This window comes from Diceros bicornis, chromosome 18 (assembly GCF_020826845.1).
Source record: "Diceros bicornis minor isolate mBicDic1 chromosome 18, mDicBic1.mat.cur, whole genome shotgun sequence".
Classification (NCBI taxonomy): domain Eukaryota; kingdom Metazoa; phylum Chordata; class Mammalia; order Perissodactyla; family Rhinocerotidae; genus Diceros; species Diceros bicornis.
The window spans coordinates 56,216,144-56,231,159 of record NC_080757.1 but is presented as its reverse complement, the minus strand read 5'-3'; the positions used below and the strand labels follow the sequence as shown (position 1 = coordinate 56,231,159).

Sequence of the window (15,016 nt, the reverse complement as noted above, 5' to 3'; positions counted from 1 at the left end):
GAGGTGGCTCAAAGGCTGGAACCCAACTCTCAGGGTACAGGATAGAAGGCAGGACACTTCCTCTGGGGCCCACTTTTCTTTTAATGCTTTTATGAGAAGGCACTGTTTGTTCCTCTGAGAAACAACTAGAGGCCCTGGTGTCTTTTGGAAAACAAGTAAACCAGCTGCAGCTGACAAGAGAGCCCTGAAGAGACCAGTTGTAGGTGCTGGGAAGTCTCTGTGTCCAGGGCTAAAGGTCCCCGTCTCATCAACTCCAGCAGGCCTGGGTCAGAGAGCACTTGAGCTCTGTCTAGGAGTATAGAGCTGCTTTTGGGCCTGGATGGGCCCAGGGAGCCTTGAGGCCTCTTCAGCCACCTAGCCACAGCTCACGGGTGGGTTCACGAGCTGTTTCTGTGGCTGAGGCCGGGCTCCCAGCCCAGGTGAGGCTGAAACCTGGACTGAGACAGCCGAGCTGGCCCACACTATAGTTCAAAGGCCCTCATTTGGGGCTCCACTCCCCCTCACCCCCATGTAAACAAGCTGCCACTGCAAGTTCATATTTTATTTCCAATAGGTTTGGAGCTTTGTCGATTTTTGCGTTTTTGTAAAAAAAAAAGTAAGTTTTCACTTAATTCATTGAAAGCCCTTTCGTGCTGAGCCCAAGGGGTGGCCTGGGCCAGGGCCAAAACCTTCACAGCCCTCTTGTTCCCACCCCAGACGCCCAGTGCTGGGAGTGGGGTAGCTTCCCTCCACCCGCCCTGCCCTCCCACCCCTACTGCATCTCTCTGTACAGAACAATTTTTTAAATGGAAGCTAAGACACAATATACATGGGACAGGCACGCACACACATGCACACAGGCGTCCGCTCCGAACAGGGGCAGGACGTCAGCTGCACTCAGAGAGCACCAAGGAATGCATACGGAGCCCCTCCCAGCGAGGAGGGCAGGGCCTGAGCCCCACCTTGGTCCTCACAGTTTGCAGCTCCTCCCCATCAACTGCCCTGCTAGCTGCCAGACGGAGGGGGTAGATGGCACAGAGGGCCATGCCAGAAGTGGGGGGGACAGCTGAAGGCAGCTGAGGGGTTACAGAGAGGGCAGTGCCAGCCTGGTAGGTGGCCCTGGGGCCAGGGAAGCTGCTCTGGGAGTCCAGGAGGAGAGGACTGAGGTAGACCCCCAGCCTCAGGAACCTGAAGGGTAGAACTCCCAGGGCTTGCCCCTCGAGGAGCTTAGGATCAGGAGTGGGATGGCCCTGCAGCTTTGGCCTGCCAGCCCCAGACTAAATACACATTTGTTAAAACCTAGGAGCTAGGCTGGCTTGGCCCTCCAGCATACCTGCCTCAAGCCTCGAAGCTGGGAACCAGGTCCGCCCCCGGGTCCTCCAAACCCCTGGCTCTTGCCTGGCCTGGGCAGGCGAGGTGAACAGGGCCTGCCCTGAAGACTTGTCCCCTCCCCTCGACCCTTCTAGCTTCCCACCCTTCCCTGCTCAGGCCCCAGAAAGAAGTTAAAAATAGTTAGTTCCTACATAAAAAAGAGACAGAAACAGATTCCCTGCCAAAAGGCCGGTGGGAGAAGAGGGGACTTTGTCTCTGCAGTGGGAAAGGCAGGGAGCGGGCAGGGGGAGGACTGCAAAATAGTTTTTTCTTTTAAAAAGTGCTTGGTAAGTCTGTTTTAAAGTGTGTGTCTATATCTATGTACAGATATACACACAGACACTGTTCACACACTGGCCACCCACACACACCTGCACACATACAGAAATGTATACATATACATAATCATATACATATACATACATACATATATATATATATATACACACACACACACGTATATATATATATATATATATATATATATATATATATATATATATATATACACTTTAAAAAGTCCTAGGTGAGAAGATCTGAGCCAGGCCGGGCCAGGCCTGCAGGGTCACGACTGGAGGGTGTGGGGCCGGCCTGGCTGGCAGACGGGGCACTCGCTGCCCTCGGCACAGAGCTCGCACAGCACGGCGTGTTGGCACGGCAGCACCGCTCGGTTCTGCTCCTGACACTTAAGGCATTTCACCGACTGCATGTGGAACACGGCCTGTGGGGAAAGTGCATCATGGTCACTGGCCTCGTCTCTGCTGCAGGCCTGGCCCTGAGTCAAACGAGGAGTTCCCCTCAACTCTCACTTCAGCCTCCTTGGGATGAGAAAACTGAAGCACAGAACCTAACAGTGTGCTCACAGGACCCAGCTGACAAGGGAGAGAGCAGGGTTAGAATTCAGGCTGATCACCTCAAGGCTCCTCATTTCTGCCTTCGGCTGCAAGGCCGAGTGTGGGGGAGTTGGAGCCACTGTGCAGGGTAGAGGGGAGGGTCAGGTTGCTCTGTAGCTCCCATCCTGACGGGCTTTTCCTCACACAAAGGCTTCTGCTTCTTGTCTCGTTTGATCTTACAGTGACCCCAGGTCCCCAAACAAGAACAGTGAGGGCCGGCCCCGTGGCTTAGTGGTTAAGTGCGCGTGCTCCGCTACTGGCGGCCCGGGTTCGGATCCCGGGCGCACACCAACGCACCGCTTCTCCGGCCATGCTGAGGCCGTGTCCCACATACAGCAACTAGAAGGATGTGCAACTGTGACATACAACTATCTAACTGGGGCTTTGGGGGAAAAAAAAAAAGGAGGAGGATTGCCAATAGATGTTAGCTCAGAGCTGGTCTTCCTCAGCAAAAAGAGGAGGGTTAGCATGGATGTTAGCTCAGGGCTGATCTTCCTCAAAAAAAAAAAGAACAATGAGGCCTAGAGAGGGCAGTGATGTGCCTGAGGTTACATGGCTGCATGTGGGGCCTGGCTGCCAAATGCCCAAGGAAGGAAAGAATGCTCTTTCCACTGTGCCATGCTCCCCTGGGGACCCAGAAGGGCACCTAGGAAGGCAGACAGAGTAGCCCTGGGGACCTAACCATCTGGAATGTCTGCTGGTATGTGCAGAACTCACAGGAGGAGAAGCCATCAGGATGCAGCTTAGGGCCCAGGCATACTAATGCAGCTCAGGTCAGCAACTCCCCTCAAAAATGCTGGGGTGGGCACTGATGCCCCTCCACCTCCAGCTTTCTCACCTCCCCAATGAGTGACACCCTCTTCCTAGCTCTCCTCCATCAGCCCAGCATTTTATGTTGGCCCAGCTGCTGCGCAGAGGCTCTCAAGAGGGTGGCCATCCCTGGAGCAGCGTGCACCCATCAGAGTCCCAGCACTAGCTGAGGCCACTGTACACCCCCACCCAGTGCTCCCCTAACCTCCTGGGCTGACCTTGTCCACTTGTTCCAGGTGGGCCCGCAGCTGCTTCTGGAGAGAGTAGAGAGTGGAGAGCGAGAGGGCCTCCAGGTCAGAGAAGGTGGGCAGGGCCTGTGGGTCAGAGCCCGAGTGCAGCCGCTCCAGCTCCTCCTGTAGCTTTTTCACCTGCACCTCCAGCGCATCCCGCTGTTCCCGGGCCAGTTCGCACTCGGCACCTGCTGCGCTGGCCCGCTCACCAGCCTCCTCTGCCTCCTTCTTCCAGGCATCACAAGCCTGTGGGCCCAATACGCAGCACCTTGTCACGATGGCCCCCTGCCCCTGCCCCCCGTCCCGAGAGCACATCTCTGGGAGCCTGTGTGGGCCACTTGGCTGCGGGGCCTGTGGGGGAGCTGGGTCAGCTGTCAGGGGGTGGGGGGTACAAGGGAGGAGGCTGACGCTACCTGCAGAGAAGAGGTTTCAGGACCTGCAGGAGACCCTGTGTGGGCAGGGAAGGGGGCTGGGCCCAGCACAGCAGGGGAGCAGCAGGCAGAGCTCACCATGCTGGCCAGCACCTCCAGGGGCAGCCAGGCTGTGGCTGGACAGAGGCTCATCTCAGAACCTAGAACCCTGGACTTGGAGCCCTGGAAAGTCAGGGCTTTTGGGGAGAGCAGCGGTGCTGTGGGGCCAGACCAAATAAGCAGCTCACAGAGGGAGTTTCAGGCCTGGGACACCAGCCACCCAGGGTCCTGACTGGCAAGACAAATCTTTCCACAGGGAGAGAGAATGAACAAAACTGAGTTTCTGCTCTGTTCTCTAGGACCCCTGCCTTCCCCCACCCCGCACCCATCTGTGTAAGATGGGCTCGGGCTGGACACTAGCAGGCGCTGGGGAAGACAGGCAGGTGTAGGGCCCCGTACCTGCTTAGCCTGCTTCCAGGACTCCTCCCACTGCTTGATGGTGCTGTTGGCTTCGTCCAGCTCTTGCCGAAGCCGGGCCAGCTCGGCAGCCCCTGGCCCTGACAGGAAGGCAGGGGAAGTGCCTGGGGAGAAGCTTCCAGAGGCAAAATGCTCCCAGATGCTGCTGTTCATCCCGTTCAGACCTGCCCCAGGAAGGGGAGGAACATCAGAGCTCTGGAGGGCTTCAGGCCCTGGCCCTGACCAGCCCTCCCTGGAGGCTTCCAGGTGCTGGCTGTGTGAGGATGGAGTCATGTCAGGCAGGGGAATTTCACAGGCACGTGTAGGTGCCATGGTTGAGTCAGACCTACTGTAGTGGCACCTGCTACTTATCAGCTGCCACTTAACTCCTTAGTCTCAGCATCCTCGTCTGTAAATAGGGTTCCCATGACCTGCCTCACAAGGTGCTTCAGGGGGCTTGGGAAGTACTGCAGGGAGAGCAGTCTGTGAAGGTGGCAATTTGTGCTCGTGACTTCACTTCTGGGCTAGAGGGAGGGGAGCCTTCTTGCACCCTGATGTGAGGCACAGGAGGAGATTCAAGAGAAAAGACACAGGCCAGAGCCTCAGATGATGGCAGAGCTGGAGCAAGAAGAGCTCAGGGAGCCCTGAGTCCATGCCCCTTGCTTTATGACGAGGAAACTGAGATTAAACATGCTGCCAAGAATCACACCAACAGTAAGTGGTGGAGCCTGTGCACAGTCAGGGCATCTGACTCCAAAGGCCTACTCTTTCCAGTAAGCAAAACTGCCTGCTCGTTCCTCCAATCCCCGACTTGCTCACTCATTCAACACTTGCTTACTAACACTATGTGCCCCTGCTCTGTGGTCGCCGGGGCAGCCCCTATCTTCCAGAGGGGAACCCATATCTACCTCTGGCCTCATTCTGCTCACACATCATTCTAATGACTTCTCTCTTGCTCTCTTTCCCACTAATCCAGCCAGGATGTTCCAGAACCAAATCGATTTAAGACAGTCTGTCCTCCAAGCAACATGAGTGCACCCACAATATGACAGATGTTGTCCTGTGTGGGGATTCTCGGTGTGTGCTGTCTATGAGCCTATCTGCCCAGTCCCAGAGGCGGGAACTCAGGATCACCGCACCAACACAACACGGTCCCAGCAGCAAGCTCTAGCCGAGCACCTCTCCTCCACACTGAGGGGGTATTTCCTCTCTTGGAGAGGAGCCACTTCTCAGAGAGGGCCCTATTGACCACATCCAGGTTAGGTCCCCTCTATTATTCTGAATCAGAGCATCCAGCCTTTGACTCCACACAACAGAGACAGTCTCTAAGTATGACCTAAGGTCTGTGCACCTCTGCCTCCCCTGCTAGACCACAGCTCCATGCCAGCAGGAACTGCTGAGCTCACACTGTATCTATGAAACTGTGCTCAGCAACTACATGGGGAAGGAATGCATGTGTGGCCAGTAAGTAGGGCTACAGCAAGATGCCTCCAGAATATCGGGCAAGTCAGACAAATCTAACACTAAGCATCTGAAGCTAATGGCGTGAACATAAAAAGACAACAGCTACTTTCAAAACTAGAAAAGTGCTAAGAAATCAATGTGCTGCCCTGATCTCTGGAGTGAGATTAGGGAAGGTCCCAAATCTGGTCAGAAGGTCAAAGGGCGGGTTGGAGGCCCAGGCTCAGCGTGACCAGGATGCCCAGCACCCTCGGGGGAAGGTATTTCTGATCTCCTTGACTAGCTGCAGGGGGAGGGGGAGTAAGAGCAGCAGCTGCTGCTATTGAGAGGCTGCGGCTTGCGCCCTGTGCTAAGTGTTTTCTGTCTGTTACCTCAGTGGATATTCACACCAGCCCCCACACAGGAGGGGGAGAGTACCCCACCCATAGTGGCAGAGACTACAGGTCTCCACGCCACACTTCTAACCACCGCGTTTTGACGGGCCCTCCAGAACGCCCAGTCCACACCGTTCTAATACTGTTTAGCAGAGAGCTGCTGGGGCTAGAGCTGGGCCTCCCTGGTGCCTCTGCCTGCCAGGAAGACCACCCTGAGCCTGGGGCGAGCATGTTCAGACTTCTCCCTTGGCCTCCAGTGAACCTGGCTATTGTGAGCCTGCCTCTGCGAGCTCTGGGTGACTGGGCAGAACCACCACACTGGCCTGAAGAACAGACTGAGGCCCTGGCGACTCCGAGGTCACTGCTTCTCACTGTGCACTAGCCCTGCGCCTAGCACTTATGTTATTTTCTTCAAGCCTCACAGCCACCTTACAAGGTGGATGTTGCCATTATACCCATTTTACAGCACAGGAAACTAAAGCAGAGAGACTAAGTCACTTGTCTAGGTTCACACAGCTAAAGGAATTGTGGAACAGAGACCTGACTCACCTCCAAGCCCACAGCCCCTGCTCTAACTTCCGCTCTGCACTGCCTCTAACCATGGACAAAGTAGCCAAAGGTACTTTCCAAAAGCCCAGATTCCTGCCCCAGGTCTCAGAGAGCCACAACCCCTCTTACCCAAAGATCCATGTGATGCTGAGGTCCCCAAAAACGTGTTTTCTGACTGGCTCAGGTGGCCCTGGGGCTGTTGCAGGAAATGTGAGGAGAGGCTGACAGGAGGGGATGGGGATGCTGAGTGGAAGGAGGCAGAGCTGCCCAAGGAGCCAGGGATGTTCACAGGTGCAGAGCTCTGCAGCAAACTGCCGCCTGCAAGAGAGGCCCAGTAGGGCAAGCGAGTGAGGGCAGAGCAAGCCATGTGAGGCCACCTGGAGCAGGGGACTGCTCGTCTGCCCACCCTGGGCCAGGCTGGACCCCTAGGAGCCCTCCCATGCCACCCTGCCCGCCTACCACCCAGTACCGATTGTGATGCTGCCTGGGTGGGGCACTGTGCTGTTATCGAAAGTCTTCTCTAGGGCGGCTACCCCAAATTCGTTCAGGTCCAGGTCATCTAGGGCAGACTCTAGGGACAGAGTGATCGGGGTGTGAGCCTCCCAGCCTCCTGAGGGGCCACACAACCCCGAGGTCCCAGGCCTTGCTTCCTGGACCCACCTGCCCTTTACTGCCTCACCTCCTGCCCCCGCCTCACCTTCACACTCAGTCCCACTGGACCTGTGCTCTCTCAAGCCTCTGCCTGTGCTTGGGCTGCTCCTCTGCCAACACTGACCCTCCACCCCCATGCTGTCTACTTAGCCAAGTGCAACTCAAATGGCTCTCCTTTCTGAAGCCTTCTTTGATACCCTCAGGCAGAATAAAGTCTCAATCCAGGGTCCCTGCCTCTAAAAGGGGTCTTGTCTCCTAATGTTACAGCTCATATGTCTCACCCCTAAGCTCACTAAGGGCAGGCGGGTCTCTAGGCTCTCAGGAGCTAGTGCGTAGTAGGTGCTCAACAAATGTCCCCTGCCCTCTGCTGAACTGGTCTGGGAGGGTGAGAACAGTGTCCCTCCTTGAGAGCAGGAACAGCATGTCTTCATCTCTGTCACCCCCAGTGCCTGCAATAGGACCTGGCACAAAGTGGCACCCATAAACGACTGCTAAAAGAGAAGAGCAGTGGCTTCTAATGACCAGCAACTTTGAGTACAGTTGTGTGGGTTGTTCACAGCACAAATATACCCAGGGAGAGAATAAGTGGGGGCTGAATGACATATGTCATGGAATGAGACTGCACTTGCCCAGGGGAAGAGGCATCTCTAATTTGCACAAAAGAGCAAACTGGAGGCTTAATTTGCTATAAGGACTAGTCTTGGCCCTACACCTTAGGCTCATTTTCCCTTTAGCTCAAAGGGCCCAGAGTGCCCACCCTCTGACTCTCCCAAGACAGATATCTAAAGTGACCAGTATGCTGGTTTGAGTCTCACTCCAGAGACCTAGTATTTGACTCCAGACCCAGTCCTGGACTTAGCAACAGGAATGGCCTAATTACCTATGACTGACTCTACCGTGTCACTGGTGGGGTAGAAGGGCAGAGCATTTGCATTCATGCCAGGGACACTGCTGGTGCCAGCGGGGCTAGGAGGAGTAGCTGCCAGGCTGGAGGTGATACTAGAAGAGATGCTTGAGGTCAGGGGACTGCCCACGGGGAGGATGCCCAGCACGTCCTGTAACGAGAGAGTGAGGAGAGGCATTGAGATGCCTGCCCACAGAGCCCATGGCCGGTGCTGGGGACAGGGGCTGGGTGGGGCAGAAGGAAATGGTGCATCCCAGCTCTCAGTTACCCCCATGCCGAGATGGGGCTCCGCCCACTCGACAGCTTGTTGAGAGGCTGGAGTTAGAGAGGTGTGGCTTGCAGGCTGCAGGGCCCACTCACCCCTAACGTCCTGCAGTACGGGAAGGGAGAAGTGAGTCTGGTGCCTGGCATAGCGTTGATGCTCAATAAGTACTGTTTTGTGTGTGTGAGGAAGATCGGCCCTGAGCTAACATCTGCCAATCCTCCTCTTTTTGCTGAGGAAGACTGGCCAACATTCATGCCCATTTTCCTCCACTTTATATGGGACACCGCCACAGCATGGCTTGCCAAGCGGTGCGTCGGTGCTCACCCAGGATCCAAACCTGCGAACCCCGGGCCGCCGCAGCGGAGCATGCGCACTTAACCGCTTGCGCCACCGGGCCAGCCCCAATAAGTATTTTTTTTCTTTTTTCTTTTTCTTTTATTTTTTATGTTTTTTGGTGAGGAAGATTGGCCCTGAGCTAACATCTGTGCCCATCTTCCTCTATTTTGTATGTGGGATGCCACCACAGCATGGCTTGATGAGTGATGCATATGTCTGTGCCTGGGATTCGAACCTGCGGACCCCAGGCCGCTGAAGCAGAGTGCAAGAACTTAACCACTACGTACGCCGTTGGGCTGGCCCCTAAGTTTTTTTTTTTTTTTTTGGACTGACAGATGAGTGAGTCCAGGAGGAGGTGCTCTAGGACCTCACCCTCACTGTCTCTGAATTTGGGGCTGGGGCCCCATCTTAGTCCTGCCCTCAGCTTGTGGGGAAAGCAGGGCCTCCCACTCCCTGAAGCCTCTTGGGGTTCTGGGCTTGTCCTGTCCACAGCCAGAAGTGGGGGAAGTGGGCTGAGAGCTCTATACCTGTTTGGGCTGTAGCAGAGGTTGCTCTTGACTCCTGGGCTCTAGTGAGTGGGGTTTTAACTTGGCCTGAGAGAAAAATCAAGGAGCAGAAGATGAATGTAGTGCTAGGGAGGGCCCCTGAGTCCAGAAGTCCTCCTAAGCATCAACCTGCCATGGCTCGCTGAGGAGGCAGGGGGCAGGGAGGCATCAGACACCTGTCATGCAATCTCCCTTCACACACATGCACCCCATTCCCCTCCCCACACCTACTCCTTTCCTTCCCCTAGGAACCAAGGGAGCTGCTCCTCTCCTCCTTGATGACTCCAAGCCTCAGACAAGCCCAATTAGGGACCCCGCTGTCCTGCTCCCCAAGGCCCTGCCACTCCATCAAGGCAGCATACGGCAGGGAGAAGACCAGCTGTGGGGTCAGAAGACTGAGGCAGGAATCCCTGCTCCTCTATTAACTGGCTCTGACACTGGGTGAGGTGCTCCGTCTCTCTAGCCTTCCTGACTTCCTGCCTTCATCTGTACAATGGGGTGGCCTGACTCACTCTGCTCAGTCTTGAAGAGACTGAGGACAAGGACTTTCCAGCTCCCAGTCATGCTCCCCCTAGCCAGGCTGGGACAGCCCTCCAGGGCTTCTCTTGCCCCAAGCAGGAGAAGGCTAACCTCACTGGGCTGCCCCTCTCATCCCTTACCTGGCATTTGAAATTTTTCAGGTACTCGGCTCCCACCTGGTCTTCTCTCTCGAAGCCAGGAGCCTTCTTATAGCTGCCAGGGGCAAGGCCAGACTCCCCAGGGAAGACAATGCCTTCCAGGTTCGGGGGCTTCCTGATGGAGCCCGGGGGAGAGCCACAGAGGTTAGATGGGCTGCCTAGGCTGCTGTTTCTACAAAGGAGCTGCAGAGAAGGAAGGGAGTGGGCTGGTGGGCAAAACGCAGGCTGGGGCATGGTCCATCCTCTGTCCCCTCCTCAGAGGGAGATTCCTCAGCAAAGGGCTCAGTCCCATTTTCATCTGCCAATGGGCAGCAACGATCACCCAAGGACCCAGAATTCCATGAGGGAACTGAATGTGTATATGTGTACATGGGGGTGACAGAAGGCTTTGTTCCTTCTACCAGCTCTACCCAGGCTGACCAACAGAGGCTCTGGGGACACCACCCCTCACCCACCACAAGCTTTTTTTTTTTTTTGGGTGAGGAGATCAGCCATGTGCTAACATCTGCCAATCCTCCTCTTTTTTTTGCTCAGGAAGACTGGCCCTGGGCTAACATCTGTGCCCATCTTCCTCCACTTTATACGGGACGCCGCCACAGCATGGCTTGCCAAGCAGAGCGTCGGTGCGCACCCGGGATCTGAACCGGCAAACCCCGGGCCGGCGCAGTGGAGCACGTGCACTTAACTGCTTGCGCCACCGGGCCGGCCCCCCACAAGCTTTTGACAGAGAGAAGAACCCTGGGGCACAAAGGGCAGAACCCCTTGGCCCAAGGCCAAATACCAGGGCCTCCTCCCGAGGCACAGACTGAGAGGGTGTAGGGGGCATGAGAGGTAGGTGTTGGCTCCTGGGTAGGCAAGGTGCCCACCCACCCCCTGGACAGGCACGTACGGCGCTGAGGTCAGGGGCATGCGGACTGGACGGGCTCACAGGCACCGAGTCTCCGGCAGCAGAGGGCATATACAAGACGGGACCTGGCTGAGTAGGGCTGGACACAGCTGAGGAAGGCTGCAGGTCGTCACCGAGGGGTGGCTCTGCAAGAGACAAGGGCAGGGTGTCAGCAGGCTCCAGAGCCAGGTCTGTCCCTCCAAAAATGCACCTGGGTCTCTTTCAAAGGAGACCATGCATGCCCTTGTACATAAAGGGGAGGCTCCTACCGTGTTTCTATTAATATCATGTACTGCGCACTTACTGTGTACCAGGCGCTTTGCATTAATTGTGAATCTTCACAATGACTGGAAGATGTAAGTAATGTCATGATCTCCATTTTACAGATAAGGAAACTGAGGCTCAGAGAGGTAAGGTAAATGTTCCAAGGTGACAGAGCTAGGAAGCAGAAGAGCTGGGATTTGAACCCCAATCTGTGTGATTCCAAAGCCTAAGCCATTCATCACTTTTCTGGGCTGCCTCATTTGGTGGTCCCATGGCTAGGGAACACCTCTGTGCCAAGAAAATGCTTCGCCCTCCCAAGGCCCTCAGTTTATTTTTCACTCTAACCCCAGAGATAAGGTCCGAGCCTGGAAAGAGGTTAAGGACAATCAGAGCAGTGGCTTGGGGTGGACACAGGTTTTAACTTGAGCTCCACCCCTGAGATTGGCAGTGGTGGTCTGGAGGGCAATGTTGAGATCGAGAGCTGTGCTATCTGACACGGCAGCCACTAGTGGGCACTCGGAACATGGCTGGTCTGAACTGAAATGTGCTGCAGCTGTTCAAATATGCACCAGATTTCGAAGACTTAGTTTGAAAAGAAAAAGTATAACATCTTGAAGATTTTTTATATTGATTATTATTTTGTGTGTGTGTGTGTGTGAAGACGATTAGCCCTGAGCTAACATCCGATGCCAATCCTCCTCTTTTTTGCTAAGGAAGACTGGCCCTGGGCTAACATCCATGCCCATCTTCCTCTACTTTATATGGGGCGCTGCCACAGCATGGCTTGACAAGCACTACATCAGTGCACACGCGGAATCTGAACCTGTGAACCCCGGGCCACCGAAGCAGAGCGTAAGAACTTAACTGCTATGCCACGGGGCTGGCCCCTATATTATTTATTTTTGAAATGATATCATTTTATATTGGGTTAAATAAAAATATATTGTTAAAATTAATTTAATCTGTTTCTTTTGCCTCTTTTTAACGTAGTTACTAGAAAAGTCTAAAATGACACAAGGCAGGTTATATTTTGATCGGACAGCTCTGCTCTCCGCTGGGCTCAGCAGGGCAGAGTGCTGTGTTCAATTAGTGATGTCTGCCATGGGTGTGGCACAGGGTGGCTGCTGAGATCTGCTTAGTTGTCTCTGGGAGGGTGCCTCACCCTGCCTGGGACTGTGAGTGCCTGACCAGTGCCACAGTCCCTGCTCTCTGTCTCATGACCTAGGCAGTTCCAGAGCTTTGAGGCCAGTTCCAGAGAGGCAGGGAGAAATGGAACTTCCAGTGGGAACAGGGCCTGCTGCTGGCTGACAGACGAGGAGCCATTCCCCTGACTGAGCCTGAGCAGAGAGTGAGGGGAGGGAAAGGGAGAGTGGAGAGGGTACTGCCCTAGGGCAATGGGAATAGCATACGTTCTACGTGGGCGAAGGCGCAGAAAGGTCCTCGGGGACAGCTGCCCGACTGCTGCATGTCGTTGCACTTGGTAGATTTATAGATCTGGAGGAGCAGAGCAGAGGCAGGTCAGGCTTGGGCAGAGACGGACAGGTAGGCATGAGTGCCTTCAGCATCAACAGGTTAGTTTAGTAATCTCTTCTTTCTCCTCCCCATCCCACGCCACTTCCCTAAATCTCTTGTCCTACCAACCTCTTACTCAGACTCTTGGAGCAGACACTGCACCCCTGTGCTGAGGATGCCCTCCCTTCTGGGGTCACAGGTCGACCAGCCATGACCCAGCCCTCAAAAGGAATCTTCTCCATGCTGCTCTCCACTCAGGGTCTTGGGCAGGGCTGTGACCTCCAAATATGCCTCTGGGTATTAAGGGAGCCAAGATCACAGGCAGCACCCGCCCTCCCCGGGGCACCCTGGACTGGGATCTATGCTGGGTCTAACTTTCCGCCCTGTTGTCTGCAGCCCACATAAGGTAGTCTCTATCCATGTGTCCATCTTAGAGTGTCCTGGCCTCCACGGAACGAGGAGCAGGGACAGTATGTGCCTCTATGTACCCTACATAAGACCTCAGCATACTAATATGGCTCAGGGCCACACCCCAGGGACAGTAGGCTGGGGAACTGCATCAATGGAGGTGGCTAGTACCTAGGCTCTGATCTGGAACAGAACAACTGTAAGGGGCTTTCTTATTTTTTAAATCCTGATGTTACTGGATTGTAAGCACCATGAGTGATAAAAAGCCCACAATGGCCAGCTCACCATGCCCAGTTTATGCCCTCCCTGTCAGGAGGCCTGGAGGAAACAAAATTGGGAGTAGAGGGCTGCTTGGTGAGGACATGCTCAGAACAAGGAAAGTTGCTTAATTAGGGTGTGGAGCTCTTTTAGGCACTGCCTGAGGGGGAGCATGTGGCTATGAATCTTTCTTGCAGGATGGTGTCAGAGTAGACTCTGCAAACATCTGCTCAGACCCTCCCTTCCTTTCTCCTTGCTTCCCAAAGAGGATAAGTTAAGCCACCCACACCCTCAAAAGGCCCCAGCCCTAGCCCCTGCTCCAAGGCCCACCTCTGGGTGGAACTGCTGCTCCGTGCGGGTGTGGCAGTACTGGCAGGCGTCTCCATTCTCACACTTGCCGGGGTCTCCCCACTCATCCCCATGTTTTACATTCGGACATGGAGATGACCTGGCCCAATGAGAGTAGGGTCAGACGGATGCAAGAGAGGGAGAGATTAGGATCTGGGGAATGCCCACTGAATGTCTGTTCAGGGTCCCTCTCTGGTCTCCCCGCCCCACAGGGCCAGGCTCAGAATACAGAAAAGATCACTTGCAGAGGGAGGGCCTTACTTGGGCAGAAGCCAGGCTCTGCTCCTCTGGCCCAACCTGGCTGCATCACCAAGGACACTGTTTTATTCCTTTCAGCCAGGTCCTCCCACCAAGTACTCTGCAGCCCAAGGAGAGCCAGGTTATAGCCACAACCACACCTTCTACACCATGGCTTGGCCTTAGCAGATGCCCCTCAGGATCAGAATGGGGAGGGAGGAGGGCCTCAAAGATCATCTGACCCAAGATCCTCACTACATGCCAGAGGAGGATCTAGGCAGGCTCCCCATCGTTCAGTTATCCCTTGTACCTGGGCCCTGAGATCCTGTAATCCCCAGGGCTGGCGTCCCTGCCTCCTTGAAAACACAGTGGAAGCAGCCTCCGCTGTGATCCCTTCCCTGACACCCCTCTCTCCCACAGCGGGGCTGCTGGGGCCAAAGGACCTGTATTTGTGTTTCCGGGGGCTCCGCCGCCGGTCCTTGCTGTTGTGGTAGTAGGGACAGGCATAACCCTGGCGGCACAGCCGTGGAGGCTTCTTGCACGGCTCCGTCTTATAGTTCCCCAGCACATAAGCAGTCTCTGCACAGGAGGCCAGAGGCAGGGGTCAGGTGGGTGGGACCAGGGAAGGGGAAAGGAGAAGCCACCGAGAGGTAGTCCAAGAGCTGAGGCTCCCATGAGAGTACAAGCAGAGCCATCTCCTCATGGGTCAAAGCTAGACTGCGGCATAGCGGTTAAGTGTGTGCACTCCGCTGCTGGCAGCCCAAGGTTCGGATCCCGGGCGCACACCGATGCACCGCTTGTCAGGCCATGCTGTGGCAGCGTCCCACATAAAGTGGAGGAAGATGGGCGTGGATGTTAGCACAGGGCCAGTCTTCCTCAGCAAAAAAAAAAGAGGAGGATTGGCATGGATGTTAGCTCAGGGCTGATCTTCCTCACAAAAAAAAAAAAAAAAAAAAAGCTAGACTGAGGGCCGGCCCCGTGGCTTGGTGGTTAAGTGCGCGTGCTCTGCTGCTTTCGGCCCGGGTTCGGATCCCGGGCGCGCACCGACGTACCGCTTCTCCGGCCATGCTGAGGCCATGTCCCACATGCAGCAACTAGAAGGATGTGCAGCTATGACATGCAACTATCTACTGGGGCTTTGGGGGGAAAAAAAAAAAAAAAATCTTAAAAAAAAAAAAAAAAAAAAAGCTAG

At 55.1% G+C, this 15,016-nt stretch overlaps 1 protein-coding gene across 7 annotated transcripts in view; it reads right to left on the bottom strand.

Moving 5' to 3' along the window:
* Positions 1-1,860: 1,860 nt before the first annotated feature.
* The window catches only part of UNK (unk zinc finger), a 34,294-nt gene continuing 21,138 nt past the window's right edge, over positions 1,861-15,016 (bottom strand). For 4 of the 7 annotated variants that reach the window (XM_058561646.1, XM_058561648.1, XM_058561649.1 and 1 more), the window contains 12 exons: positions 14,268-14,403; positions 13,570-13,687; positions 12,471-12,555; positions 10,801-10,943; positions 9,894-10,094; positions 9,217-9,282; positions 8,065-8,239; positions 7,003-7,104; positions 6,663-6,851; positions 4,153-4,334; positions 3,272-3,529; positions 1,861-2,071 (listed from right to left, as the gene is read on the bottom strand). In XM_058561646.1, coding sequence (XP_058417629.1) covers positions 1,916-2,071; positions 3,272-3,529; positions 4,153-4,334; positions 6,663-6,851; positions 7,003-7,104; positions 8,065-8,239; positions 9,217-9,282; positions 9,894-10,094; positions 10,801-10,943; positions 12,471-12,555; positions 13,570-13,687; positions 14,268-14,403 — 1,811 coding nt within the window. In that variant the 3' untranslated portion in view covers positions 1,861-1,915. The remainder of the gene's footprint in view (positions 2,072-3,271; positions 3,530-4,152; positions 4,335-6,662; positions 6,852-7,002; positions 7,105-8,064; positions 8,240-9,216; positions 9,283-9,893; positions 10,095-10,800; positions 10,944-12,470; positions 12,556-13,569; positions 13,688-14,267; positions 14,404-15,016) is intronic. The other 3 variants (XM_058561647.1, XM_058561651.1, XM_058561652.1) reach the window with 3 other exon arrangements.